This window comes from Lepidochelys kempii, chromosome 10 (genome assembly GCF_965140265.1).
Source record: "Lepidochelys kempii isolate rLepKem1 chromosome 10, rLepKem1.hap2, whole genome shotgun sequence".
NCBI lineage: Eukaryota > Metazoa > Chordata > Testudines > Cheloniidae > Lepidochelys > Lepidochelys kempii.
This window is the reverse complement of record NC_133265.1, coordinates 51308329-51322378: the sequence shown is the minus strand read 5'-3', so window position 1 is coordinate 51322378 and position 14050 is coordinate 51308329. Positions and strand designations below refer to the sequence as shown.

General features: G+C 41.5%; 1 protein-coding gene across 3 annotated transcripts in view; it reads right to left on the bottom strand.

Annotated features, from left to right (window-relative positions):
• Positions 1-14050, bottom strand: part of CIB2 (calcium and integrin binding family member 2) — a 135646-nt gene that overhangs the window by 29421 nt on the left and 92175 nt on the right. For 2 of the 3 annotated variants that reach the window (XM_073303557.1, XM_073303556.1), the window contains exons 4-5: positions 7181-7328; positions 2263-2458 (exon numbers count right to left, since the gene is read on the bottom strand). In XM_073303557.1, coding sequence (XP_073159658.1) covers positions 2263-2458; positions 7181-7328 — 344 coding nt within the window. The remainder of the gene's footprint in view (positions 1-2262; positions 2459-7180; positions 7329-14050) is intronic. The other variant, XM_073303555.1, reaches the window with a different exon arrangement.

The window sequence follows — 14050 nt, the reverse complement described above, 5'->3', positions numbered from 1 at the left end:
TCTAAAGATGACGACGAAAAATTGTCCTGCACAATGAAAGACCAAGTTCCCTTAAGTAATACAATTGTGCTAGGAGTTTCCACAGAGGTCCATTACACAAAGAAGGAACTTGTCTACATCATCTGGGTCTCTAACATTGTCTCATGGATCAAATACCCTAGAACACAAGTGTCACAGGGTGAACTGGCCCTTTAAGGGGATTGGGGGAATCAGCCTCACCTGTGGCAGGTGTAGCTTACCTCCCCAGCTGGAGGGAATGAGAGAGCACAAGGGTCATGTAACTAGGAATCAGGTCTGCTGGGAGATAGGACAGACTGTGGTCATGCAGAGAGAACGGAGCTGGAAGTGAGCAAACAGCGAGCCAGGGAGAAGGCCAGTCTAAGTATACAGGAAGAGTCTGAGAAAGGAAAGACAGAGCTACAGGGCTCAGCTGTTTGGAGTCTCAGGGGCGGGAACCCATAGCAAAGGATTGGCATAGGTTCCCCTCATGCAGCTGCCTTGTGAGATGGTACAGCCGTCCCTGCCAACAATGGGATGGGGATGAAGGAATTGATTGGAGCTCAGGAGAGCGAGAAGCTGAGACCTGGGGAAGGGACTGTTGTGAAACAGGATAGACCCTGAGAGGAAGGCTGTGCCAAGCATGATGCTGGGACAGAAGATCTGGGATGGCCTTGTGATTAACTCCAGAAGGGATGGGCATTTGAAACTTAGCCAAGGGAAACTGAGGCAGAGGATGGGCCCAAAGCCAGATTGGGTAGGTACCTGATACAACAGGCCTGAGGACAGGCCCACTGACAGGAGGGGGGAAAGGGGACAATTGCCCAGGGGCCCGGGCAATTTAAAAGGACCTGGGAGCCTCTGGCTGCCACCACCACTGGCAGCACAGTGGGGCTAAGGCAAGCTTCCTGCCCGCCCTTGCTCTGCACCGCTCCTGGAAGCGGCTGGCACATTCCTGTGGCCCCTGGAGAGGGGGGTCTCTGTGCGCTGCCCCTGCCCCGACCGCCAACTTCGCAGCTTCCATTGGCCACAGTCCCCGGCCAATGGGAGCTGCGGGGGCGGTGCCTGCAGGCAGCAATGCACGGAGACCCCCCAGGCATCTCTGCCTAGGAGCCTCTGCCAGAGGGGTGTGCCAGTCATTTTCGGGAGCCACCTGAGGTAAGCACCGACCCCTTGATCCCCTCCTGCACCCTAATCCCCTGCCCCAAGCTAGAGCCAGCACCCGAACTCCCTCCCAGAGCCTGCACCCCACACTCCCTCCTGCACTCAAATTCCCTCCCAGAGCCTGACCCCACACCTCCTCTCACACCCCAACCCCCTGCCTCAGCCTGGTGAAAATGAGTGAGGGTTGGGGAGAGTGAGCAGTGGAGGGAGGGGGTATGGAGTGAGCAGCGGACAGGACAGGGGCATGGTCTCAGGGAAGGGATGGGGCGGGGCAAGAGTCTTTAGGTTTGCGTGCTTAGACAGTTGGCAACCCTACTGAGCGGGCATATGGAAGCCCTGGTTGTGCTGGAATAGCTCGCTGGGCACCAGCAGCGCAGTTGGCAGCTTGCTGGGCACCAGCCAGCGCAGGCACAGCACTGCCCAAATGTCAGGCAGACGCGGTTTGTGCGTACGTAGGGGCCCATTCATTGTTCTGCCCTGGGGCCCGGAATTGCTGTCAGCAGGCCTGCCTGAGGACAGTATCACTTGAGCTTTTAAAAGATCAAAACGTCTAAGAAAATACCTAAGAAGATCAAATGCAGAGATAATCAAAACTCATTGAGTTCTTGGTCTTCAAATAGTCAGTAAAGTAAGGGATTTCTGGGTAGAGGTCATCCCTTAGTTTGCAGCTGAAGGACTTGGGTTCAGATCCTCAAAAGGTATTAGTGCGTCTAACTCCCATTGAAATTAATAGGAGTTTGGCTTCTAAATAGTGCTGAGGATCTGAGCCCAGGGGTCTGGTGTCTTTCCGCTTACACTACACTTTAGGAGATCTTCCAGAATAATTAATAATAATAATTAATAATATTAAAAAGTAGAGAGAAGACATTGATCTGGGAGAAAGTGCAGAGACCTTGGCTGAACACCAGGGCAGAAGAGTAAATAAAAAACCCTAAGCATTGCTGCTTGCCTGTCCTCAAAAGAGGATAAATTGTAACTCAGCCTTAGAGCCTGTCAAATGTTACTCCAGCATGTCAACATTTGTCAAGGCCATCATCTTTCCAACTGGAACAAAATATGTAAACAAAGAACATTTGATACTTTTTAAGGCAATTCTGATACCTGAGAAAGTCTGGTGCTTTGGAAATCATATTTTCAAAGTCTGCAAATGCTAATTTCCCATCACCATCCATATCAGCTTCTTCTATCACCTTCTCACAAACTAGAGTGATTTCTTCTGCTGTTAGCTCTTCTCGTGTCAGCTTGTTGAGGGTTTTTTCAAGGTCAGATTTACAAATGAAGTTATCTGTGTTAAAATCTAAACAAGAAGAGGAAGAAAGAAAAGAAGATTGTCAATACCTCTCTCCAGATTTTGTTAGAGTAAATTAATGTGTACAAAAGAAAATAGTTTAAACAAATGTTTATGTCTGTCTTCAACCGCAGCAAACTTGGGACCAATTTCTCTCACAACAGGTAACTCCCATTTATTTCAACAGGACTTGATTCTGTACGGTACAAGCAAACACTAGGCCAGCATTCAGAAGATCCCATACTTGCTTGACCAAATACGGAGCATTTCCATCTAACTCAAATCCAAAGCTCTTGGTCAACATCTGGATTCTCCCAAATACACTTGACCCAGTTTCTGTGGCAAGTGACAGCCTGCATATCTGTTTAGTAGAGCTTATATTCTCTGTAGGTCAACCATAATCAGGCAACGTAATCACATCCATACTTGTAGCCTGAACTTCCAGAGGAGGTCATGGCATGGAGCAACTCACAGAATCAAGGCCTGATCAAGAACACAGCAGTCTGCTTCCCCACCCATAAAACAAATACTTGGGAGGATCAATTAAGGTTTAGAAAGTGCTTTGAAGACAAAGCACTCTATCTGCAGAGTACTATTTTTAGTGTTACCATTCAATCCGGGTTTCTGCTAACATTGACATTTTGAGACACCAACCACAGAAGTGATGGGGGAAACAGTAAATTACAGTACTGCTCCATACAACGGTACTAACATACAAACAGCTAATAAGTTGCCAATAAATCTCCATGGAGTACTTCCATGGTCACATGAGCGCAGAACTTAGTTGTCCACTGAGCAGCAATATTCCAAGCCTGATGGAACTGTCAGATTTGCAGCCTTGTATGCCTCAAGATTTAGTAGGTTGTCTGGCAAGAAAATGTACACATAGCAGGTTTGTTTCCTGCTTGCTTTTTTATAATGGGTTATAGCTAAGCGGTTGCCTTTCTTTGCTCTCACTAAGGAAACCCTAAGCAGCAAAGCAGGCTGTTCACAAGGTGATGGCTGTTTTTCTTGGCTTGGCAGAAGTATGCTCCAGCAGGGGGTTGGTGAATATATGCATAGTATTAGCTGGGGAAATGGTGTGTGTGCAGCTACATGGCATTGTGACAAATGTCTCTCGATAGATTAGTGAGTTCCCCCCCCTTTAACCCGTAATCTTTGAAAGCAGCTGTGTGAGATGATCTGACTGGCTAGTGGCCACCCCACTGATTAGATAATAAAACAATAACCAGCAATTATACAGGCTTCTCCATCCATAGATCCCAATGTGCTTAACAACAAGGTCATTACCATTTCCAGCATCTGATGAAAGACATACAACAGGGAAGTGACTTGCCCAGCATCACAACACAGATCAGTGGCAGAGTCAGAAACAGAACTCAGGCCTCATGTCTTATGGCACACGCATATGGCACTAGCTAAGTAATCACCAGCCCTTATATAGCCAACAATACTCTGACTCTCACCAGAGAAGATAATGGCTGATGTAGGGAACTCGGGTGGCAACACATCCTAAAGGAGTGTAATGGGACTGGAAAGTTTCCTGCAAAGACTCCATCTTTCTATTTTTTTACCTGGTGCCTTGCTCTGTTTTTTATATTTGCTAATATCAAAATACCAGCATCAAAAACACAACTGTTGTGAGCAAATCACGAGTTTTCTGTTTTATACATTTCAGCTGATGTCACAATCCATTTCTTGGTGGAGATTATGAAAAGACACTAGGGTGATCAGGTGTCCCGATTTTATAGGGACAGTCCTGATTTTTGGGTCTTTTTCTTGTATAAGCTCCTATTACCCCTCACCCCTTTCCTGATTTTTCACACTTGTTGCCTGATCACCCTAAGGGATACTCAATTTAGAAACATTTCACCCATCGATTTTGCAATAACAGGTTTCAGAATCTCACACATGCTTTCATTGTCACTGCCGACTGTTCCATTTTACATGGGTATGGATGTAACACACACTGACAAGAAGGTTACACAGACATCTACCAATAATGCAAAAGGGCAGTATTTACAGACCAGCATTTGGTGATTAAATATCTCTATCTAAGGTATTTTGCAATTACTTCTGCAAATGTATAACAGAATGCCTGTTAAAAGACCATTGTGAGCTTTTTTTTCCTAATCAGCCTTTGAAAATAGGTTGAATTAGCATAAGTTAATTTAATTATAAATTCAAGAGGATATTTAGCATGCTGTATTGAAGGATTATAGAATAGTGATTCAGTAGGTATGAATTTATATGTAAGGTCTGTGGCAAGTGGCAGCTGATTTTATGCTACAGAAAACATTATGGGAGGCTTGGTTTTGCTCTAATTGATTGGAAAAATATGCTTTCAGCAACCCTGAAAGCAGTTGTTACTTTAAACTAGATACTTTAAACATAGCCTAAATGATCACCGTGGTCCCTTTCTGGTCTTGGAATCCATGAACTGTTCTCAATGTCCATTGAAGGTAGGAGAAAAAAATGGGCTTAATCTGGAGCAAGGGAGATTTAGGTTAGATATTAGGAAAAATTCTAATGATAAGAGTAGTTAAACTCTGGAATAAGTTTCCATGGGAGGTTGTGGAATTCCCATTACTGGAGGTTAAGAACAAGTTAGACAAACACCTGGTTAGGGATGGTTTAGGTTTACTTGGTCCTGCCTCAGTGCAGGGGACTGGATTCTATGACTTTGAGGTCTTTTTCTGCCCTACATTTCCATGATTCTATTAATCTAAACGGTTATGAGTAAGGCTGTAAGAAAGGTCTGACGTTTGTTTCTTCAAAAGTTGCGGTCACAGTTTGTTCAAGTTGAGGTTTCAGTGCAGTCATGCCAAAACTGCAACTCCACCTGCCATAAATATAAAGGGAAGGGTAACCACCTTTCTGTATACAGTGCTATAAAATCCCTCCTGGCCAGAAGCAAAGTCCTTTTACCTGTAAAGGGTTAAGAAGCTCAGGTAACCTGGCTGTCACCTGACCCAAAATGACCAATGAGGGGACAAGATACTTTCAAATCTGGAGCGGGGGGGAAAGGCTTTTGTTTGTCTGTGTGATACCTTTGCTGGTAACAGATCAAGGATGCAAGCCTTCCAACTCCTGTAAAGTTAGTAAGTAATCTAGCTAGAAAATGCGTTAGATTTTCTTTGTTTTGGCTTGTGAAATTCGCTGTGCTGAAGGAAATGTGTATTCCTGGTTTTGTGTCTTTTTGTAACTTAAGGTTTTGCCTAGAGGGATTCTCTATGTTTTGAATCTGACTGCCTGTAAGATTTTCTTCCATTCTGATCTTACAGAGTTGTTCTCTTATCTTTTTTTGTTCTTCTAATAAAGTTTAAGTTTTAAGAATCTGATTGGTTTTTTTGGGTCTTAAAAATCCAAGGCTGGTTTGTGCTCATCTCAAGCCTCCCCAGGAAAGGGGGTGTAAGGGCTTGGGGGGATATTTTGGGGAAATAGGAACTCCAAGTGGTCCTTTCCCTGTTCTTTGTCTAAATCACTTGGTGGTGGCAGCATACAGTTCAAAGACAAGTTGAAATTTGTGCCTTGGGAAAATTTTTAACCTAAGCTGGTAAAAATAAGCTTAGGGGATTTTTCATGCAGGTCCCCACATCTGTACCCTAGAGTTCAGAGTAGGGAGGGAACCCTGACACCACCCAACAGATGTTAGAGACTTTGGGAACAGGCTGGTCTAAGGAGAGGAAGTCATAAGGGAAAACAAGGAGCCATAAGCAGAAGGCTCAGAAGGGGAGGGTCTCGTGTATAGCTGCTGGAGATATTGCTTTTTGAGACCTTCTTAGTAAGTGAGACCCCAGGAGGGGAGACCTTGCTTTGAACTTGGAAAGGTGTGATCCATTTCAAAGACAGGGCAAGCTAAAGCAGAAATTTTGTACTGACAGTGGGGAGTAAAGATATGCTGTGTTGGCCACCTTTGCATCTACCTTTTTTCATTTGTGCTCAATGCTTCTTGGCTGGACCCCGGAATTTAGACACTAATCTCTAGCTAATAAAGAACTTTCAACCATTTGATTATTATAGAAATTAGCAGTTTGTTGCCTGAGCTCTGTTATTACTATTTTGCAAACATCCTGGAAAGCACATGAAGTGGATTTCTCCCAGGAAATTGTTGTGCAAAGATGCAACAACAAGAATATTTTCTACAAAAATGTTGCCAAAGTGCTAATATAAAAAGATTCGCTTCACGTTTTCAGAAACATTAGTGCTTCATTTAGCATTCTTCCATGTGTCTAAAATTAGAAACACAAAATGAGAATTTCCTATGAGCAAGAGAGAAATTCAGAAAGTATCTTTGTGTGAACATCATGCTCTCTGATGATCCTCTGGTTTCTAGAATTTAATTGATATTGGAAGTCTGAAACAATCTTATTTATCATCTTTGCTGTTGTCACAATGACATACCACAAGATCTTTTGACTTTTCAGTGGACTAAATAATACAGTATATCTAGAGGGGAAAATCCCTGAATTACACTAAAATAATCTCAAATACCAAAACATCTCTTCCTAGGGTTTGATCCTACATGTGCTTAACTTCAAGAATATAAGTAGTTCTGTGGATTTTACAGCTAAGTGCATGTTTGCTGATTGGCCAGAATGCTCAGCACCTTGCAGAACTAAGACATTTTGCTTTTTGGCTAAGCACAGAGCTGATAGTGAACATCTCTCCTAGGTAGACAGTCAATCTGAATTAATGGAGCCATTTATCTACAGCGTCCCCACACATTACCATAGATCTTAAAGGCATAGATTGCTTTGAGCTCTCTGGGAGCCATTTCACTGAGCACAGAGAACATGTCCACGAAGTCATTGAAGCTGAGGTTCCCGTCTCCATCCTCTGAGAAAGCCTCCACAATCCTCTCCTTGAAGGGGTTCTCCTGCATAAAACACATAGGCTCATTTTTAAAACCTGGGACTTCACGAAAGCAGCAAGCACAGCAGTCACATAGTGCAGCCTCCAGACTCCCCCCTGCAAACTGCAGCCTGGGAGGTAAAATAGGCTGGTGTGGAGAATAGGATGGGGGCAAGGCAGGTAAACAGCCACACAGATACACTGATCTGGGTGCCAAATCCTGCTTACCTTACTCCTGAAAATAGTCCCAGTGAAATCAGTGGAGCTACTTGTGTGAATCAGGCAAGGAAAATTTGGCCCTGGATGAATTAACTAAAATAATCGGGAATTGTAAAGATTGTATGCAAATTGTTTAGTTTTTAAAAATCTAGATACAGTAAAAGCTGTGTTATCCAGCACTTTATCAACCAGAAAGCTCTATACCAGCATTTCTAATATCTCCCAATACAAATCTTCAATCTAGTAACCGGGACTAGTATACTGCCTGGGAGGTTAGGCAGTTGCACTTTCCTTTTATGCAAAAGAGATGGAAGACAAGTAATCAGGGATTTATTCAAAAAAGCCGCTTCCAGGGTGTGTCATAGGCACAGGTGCCAGAACTAAGGGTGCTGGGGATGCTGCAGCACACCCTGGCTTGAAGTGATTTCCATTATATACAGGGCTTAACGTCTGATTCAATGGCTCTCAGCACTCCTGCTATAAAAATTGTTCCAGCACTCCTGGTCATAGGGTCATTACAGATCAGATTCAGCCCAGTCTCCTACACCTTCTACATCTACTATGATCACTGATGTTGATAATGATGACCCTGAGGCACTGGAAGATCCTGATGTGCCTTCTGAATCATCAAAGAAAGATTAAATTATGTTCAATGTAGTTTTAGTGTTGTGTATTTTTAGTGACCTGGGTGTACGCCATGCGCTGCACATAGTGATATGTGGTATCATAAGATAACCCTACTGGATAGAAAATTTTACCCATATACACCTAAGTGCTTCAAGAAACCAACCACTCTGCAGTGCAGTATTACTACTGGATTGGTGAGTACCTGTATATTATTTTATACATTATTCATTTTATTGTATTCTAGTTCTTTGAAAATTGGTATTCCATTGGTAAGTATAACTCTTAGTAAACCAGAATTTTTGACTAACCGACACCCCCATCCCCCCAACATGCTGGATAACAAAGCTTTTACTGTATAACAAAAACCCAACACTGTAACAGATACTAAAACACTTCTATAAGATCACTCCCATGCCTACCAGCATGTGTCAGCTGGTCATTGTTGACTTAAGAGTCAATGTCACTCCCAGAAGTATGGCTTTTTATAGGGGGTAATTTCAAAACTGACTCTGACTTTGAAATAGTGCTGCTCAGCGCGTGGGTCACAGTCAAATGAATGACCTTATATTTCACTAAATTGGGCCTTGACTACACTACCACTTATGTCAGCAAAACTTATGTCACTCATGGGTGTGGGAACCCCCCAAGTGACATAGTTTTGCTGGCATAAGTGGTAATGTGCACAATGCTATGTCAGTGGGAGAGCTTCTCCCGCCAGCATAGCTAGTGCCACTCGTGGTGGTGGTTTTATTATATTGACGGGAGAGCTCTCTCCCATCAGCACAGAATGGCAACATGAGCGATCTTATGATGGTGCAGCTGCATCAGTACAGCTGTGTCACTGTAAGCTTGCTAATGTAGGTATGGCCTTGGTATCTCTGTGGTCAAAAAGAAAAGGAGTACTTGTGGCACCTTAGAGACTAACCAATTTATTTGAGCATGAGCTTTCGTGAGCTACAGCTCAAAGAACTTCAAAGTTTGCCAAGTCAGGCATTTTAGTGTATATATATTGCTGAGTGTATATTTTCAAACAAATCACATGAATATATTTATGTATCTTTGTAAGTGGAAAATGAAAGTGACCAAGATGGGCTGTATCATTTTAAAAAAAAAATCGTATTGCCTCTAAGTTCCAGGCAGCAAATGAATTGAACAGAAAGTCTACAAGGAAAAATATGAATCCATACCACCCTTTTTATTCAAAAAAGAAACAGAATCATAGACGTGTAGGGCTGGAAGGAAGCTCAAAAAGTCATTGAGTCCAGCCCCTGCACTGAGGCAGGACCTAGTAGCTCTAGACCATCCCTGACAAGTGTTTGTACAATTGTTCTTAAAAACCTCCAATGATGGGGATTCCTCAACCTCCCTATGAATCTGTTTCCAAAGTTTAACTACCCTTATATTTAGAAAGTTTTTTCTAATATCTAGTGTAAATCTCCCTTGCTGCAGATTAAGTCCATTACTTCTTGTCTCCCTTTAGTTGACATGGAGAACAATTGAGCACAGTTCTCTTTATAACAGCCCTTAATGTATGTGAAGAACGTTATCAGTAGGGCCCTACCAAATTCACGGCCATGAAAAACGCATCACCAGCCGTGAAATCTGGTGTCCCGCTGTGAAATCTAGTCTTTCGTGTGCTTTTACCCTATATTATATAGATTTCACAGGGAGACCAGCGTTTCTCAAACTGGGGATCCTGACCCAAAAGGGAATTGCAGGAGGGTTGCAAGGTTATTTGGGGGTGGGGGAGCAGTATTGCCACCCTTACTTCTGTGCTGCCTTCAGAGCTGGGCAGCTGGAGAGCAGCAGCTGCTGGATGGGATCCTGGCTCTGAAGGAAGGGTAGCAGTACCGCCACCCCCCCTACAATAACCTTGTAACCCGCCCACAACTCCTTTTTGGGTCAGGACCCCTACAATTACAGTACTGTGAAATTTTAGATAGCTGAAATCATGACATTTACGATTTTTAAAATCTTATGACCATGAAATTGACCAAAATGGACCATGAATTTGGTAGGGACCTAGTTATCAGGTCCCCCCTCAATCTTGTTTTCTCAAGACTAAACGCATTCATTTTTTTAACTTTTCCTCATAGGTCAGGTTTTCTAAACCTTTTATCATTTTTTGTTGCTCTGCTCTGGACTCAAATTTGTCCACATCTCTTCTAAAGCATTGTGCCCAGAATTGGACACAGTACTCAAACTGAGTGCCAAATGTCAAGTGGAGTGGGACAATTACCTCCCATGTCTTACATACAACACTCCTGTTAATATACCCCAGAATGATATTAGCCTGTTTCGCAACTGCGTCATATTGAACTAACACTATAAGTTTTACAAGAAAATAAACAGTACATTTTGGAAATCAAATATATATAAAAAGGGACGCTCCAGATTGGTAAATTTGAATTACAGCCTACTACTTTGTTATGAACTTGCACAGATTTTTTTAGAATCCATGTGGTCCAAAAAGGACAGTAGTATTGTACAGTCATGGGCCAAATATACTACTGGTACCACACTTCCATAGTACCCTATTTCTTTAGGAGCAATTCATTATATGATGTATCTGGCTTTCATACCTTTTTTTCCTAAGCCAAACAAAAAATACGATGCCAGCAGCAGCCCTACCTTCCTAAATCACTCCACAACCCCCAGCTCAGTGCTTATATACAATGGAGCAAAATCAAATATGGGGAAAAAGACACAATAACACAAGTCATGACAAATGGCAAATAAAAATTAGTAGCACATTAGGGAAGAAATCTTGTGTGTCATTTTTAAAAACTCAGTGACATTATTTGAACGGTAACAATCGTTCTGTTGATGTTGCTCTCCTGCCAAGACCGAATCACTATGCATTTCTACGGCAATGAGTTTAAGCAATCCCAGCGGCCTTCAAAGGAAAACACTGCAGGCACACAATTGTGGCATTCTGCTGTAAATGATTGATTCCCACTTTATATGAAGTTGACTGCATCTGAAGAAGTGGGTTTTTTACCCATGAAAGCTTATGCCCAAATAAATCTGTTAGTCTTTAAGGTGCCACCAGACTCCTTATTGTTTTTTTTTTGGATACAGACTAACACGGCTGCCCCTCTGATACTTCATTACAACTGGATCTTATGTAAGTACAATTTACGGTCTGACACATCAGAGGGAGCATTTGTAATGAACTAGTGCTGGAGAGATACAGGTACCATTAACATCAGTGAAGATCAAACCTTGGACCTCCGGCAGCACAAGTGAAAGACATGGTCATACTTACAGAATAAGTTTACTGCATAAGACTACCAATTTAACATGTCAGACACTTAGAAAAGACAAATAATCCAAGCATGGATTAATGGGGCCTCAGTATGTTTCTTAAATAATTCTGTATATTCGTCCAATCAATCTTTTAAATTTGAGTAAAAAAAATTAAATCTTTCTTATCTATTTCTTTCCTTTACCTTCCCCATATTACATATACAAGGAGGTAGAGCTTTAGCTTGCACAATGGAAAGTATTAGTTACTTTAACAGATACTTCTCAAATCCTTTATGTAATTCCATTACCTCTGCTCTAAAGAGCACAGATTAAGGTTTCATAATATTTAAAGGAAAAAGCATTTTCACATAAACTGTGGGATTGTGTTCCTTCCTAGCTTCTTGTGTTCCCTTCAGCATTAATTGTTTAAAAAAGAGCCACTGTAAAATTCAAAACCTGGGTTTAGCTTGTTAAAAAAGCTTTTTATGTCCTCTCACAATACAAATTAAGGGAGAGAGAGAAGCAGGAAAGAACTGTTAATGCTGAGAATTTTGCAATCTAATAGACTGCTTGAACATTGGTCTGGTGGGTTGAAATCATCAGAACCCCTTTGGATGGGCTTATTACATTTGTCATTAATCTTCTGATTTTTGGACATGCTACAATGTATATTATGAAACGCAGTCCTGGAATACAATGCACCAAGGCAGCACCTGGCTATTACAGTATGTGTAATTAATTATATGTAAGCTTTTCTGCTGTTCTAGTTATGAATCCTGACATGCAATTTGTTGTTTACTCCTCTGTTATTTTTCTCCAAAGCCTTTTATAAAACATTCATGTTCTGCTTTAATCCCATCCATTTTGTATTTATCTGTGGTTCGATCAGTGAATTCAGAATACTGTGTACTGTGAGCATGAGCTGATTGCGTGTTGGAAATATGAGGTTACTAGGCACAGATAAGTAAAGTAATACTCAGGGCTGTGAACAGGTCAAGATAACCAAGCAGGAGTGGCTTGGTTGTTATTAAGAAATGCCTTTATATCAAAACAAATCTTGAGACTATTCTCCCTTCAGTGTTTGCACATAAATCCCCTTTGACTTTAATGGAGGAGTTTCACTGCATCAACAAGACAATAATATGCTATGTGGACTATTGAGGTTGTGTTAGGATGTTTTAAACAGAAATGGACTTGGCCTGAACTGGTCAGAATGAGAAGTTCCCCAAAATTTGGGGTGTTTTGGTGTGGGCCCAGCTCTACTTTTAGCTTGAGATGTTCATATCATGGATGGATGCTTTAAACAGGTAAAATGTTCACTAGCAGATGTGACCCATCGTCTGCTGATTAAAAAAAGTTGTATAACCAAGGGCAGGGGAGATAATTATTTTTAAAACTTCTGGGTCCATCCTGTCTGTCTTTCTAGGTATGCATAAGGGAGTTTTATAGTCTACAATGTGCAATATGACGGCAATCAGTGTTGACATATTAAAAGCAATGCACATTGGAAAGAAAATTTTAAGTAGATGTCATTGAGGCCAATAACTTAGCAAAATTAAAAAAAGGATTTATATGGATAACAAATATCCAGAGTTAAAACATACACCTTTTCAATTAACAGTATCAGCTCAGGGACCTGGACATCACTGTAGACAGCTCAATTAAGGTGTTAGCTCAATGCGGACCTGTGGTCAAAATATCAAATAAGATGCTAGTATGCATAAGAAATGGGATAGAGAAAGAAGGCATTATAAATGTTTTTGTGTTATGTAAATCGATGGTGCAGATTCATCTGGAATGCTTAAGACCCATATACTAATGCCAAGAGGAGTCATACTTGTAGACAAGGGCACTATGACTAAGATTTTCAGAAATCTAGGAATTACATCCCCATCTCACACTGATACGAGCTGGACTCTTAACATCCTTCGATGTAGAGAGTCCCAGCCTCTATGGCCCTAGGTCTCATTGACCCTTTTTTTGCTTTTATACTAAATCTCCTGTGTTTCAGCTTTGACATTGCTATTCAAAGACTTGCCACTCTGTGACTAGAGAGCACATATTTTAGGAATGGTTTATGTGAGCACTTGGCCTATAATATAGTATGGAAGAGAAGAAATGTCTTGACCCCACTTGTGTCTACAATAATAAGTGCAATAATTGATGTAGAAGCAGGAGAAAAGTATCTCTGTAGCCTTTAAAAAGGACCCTTATCTACTGACATCCCTCAAAATACTAATTTGCTCATGTGGATATGGATTCTAGTAAAGCACTTGACTAGAAAGGGAAAAGTGGAATTGCTAGAGCCTGATGATTAATTCTTAAGTAATTGGACAAATTTCACCTCTGGTCATGTATTGCTATTGAGCAAACTGCAATTTTTTCAGCTGTATTCACTTATCAAAATGAATTTACCACATATTTGCTGCAAATAATTATTTTCTGTAGTTTGTTTTACCAGTTTTCTGAGAGACATAAATGAATATTTACCAAATATTGTTTGTGGTCTTACCTAATTCTAGTAATTTTCTTTACACTTTAAGGTTCTCTAGGGAGGGAACTTGGGACAAATTCTGCCCTAAGAATACCTGTACCTCCAAATTGATTTCAATATGGGTAGGTGTGTAACTAGCAGAACTCAGTCCTTTGTCA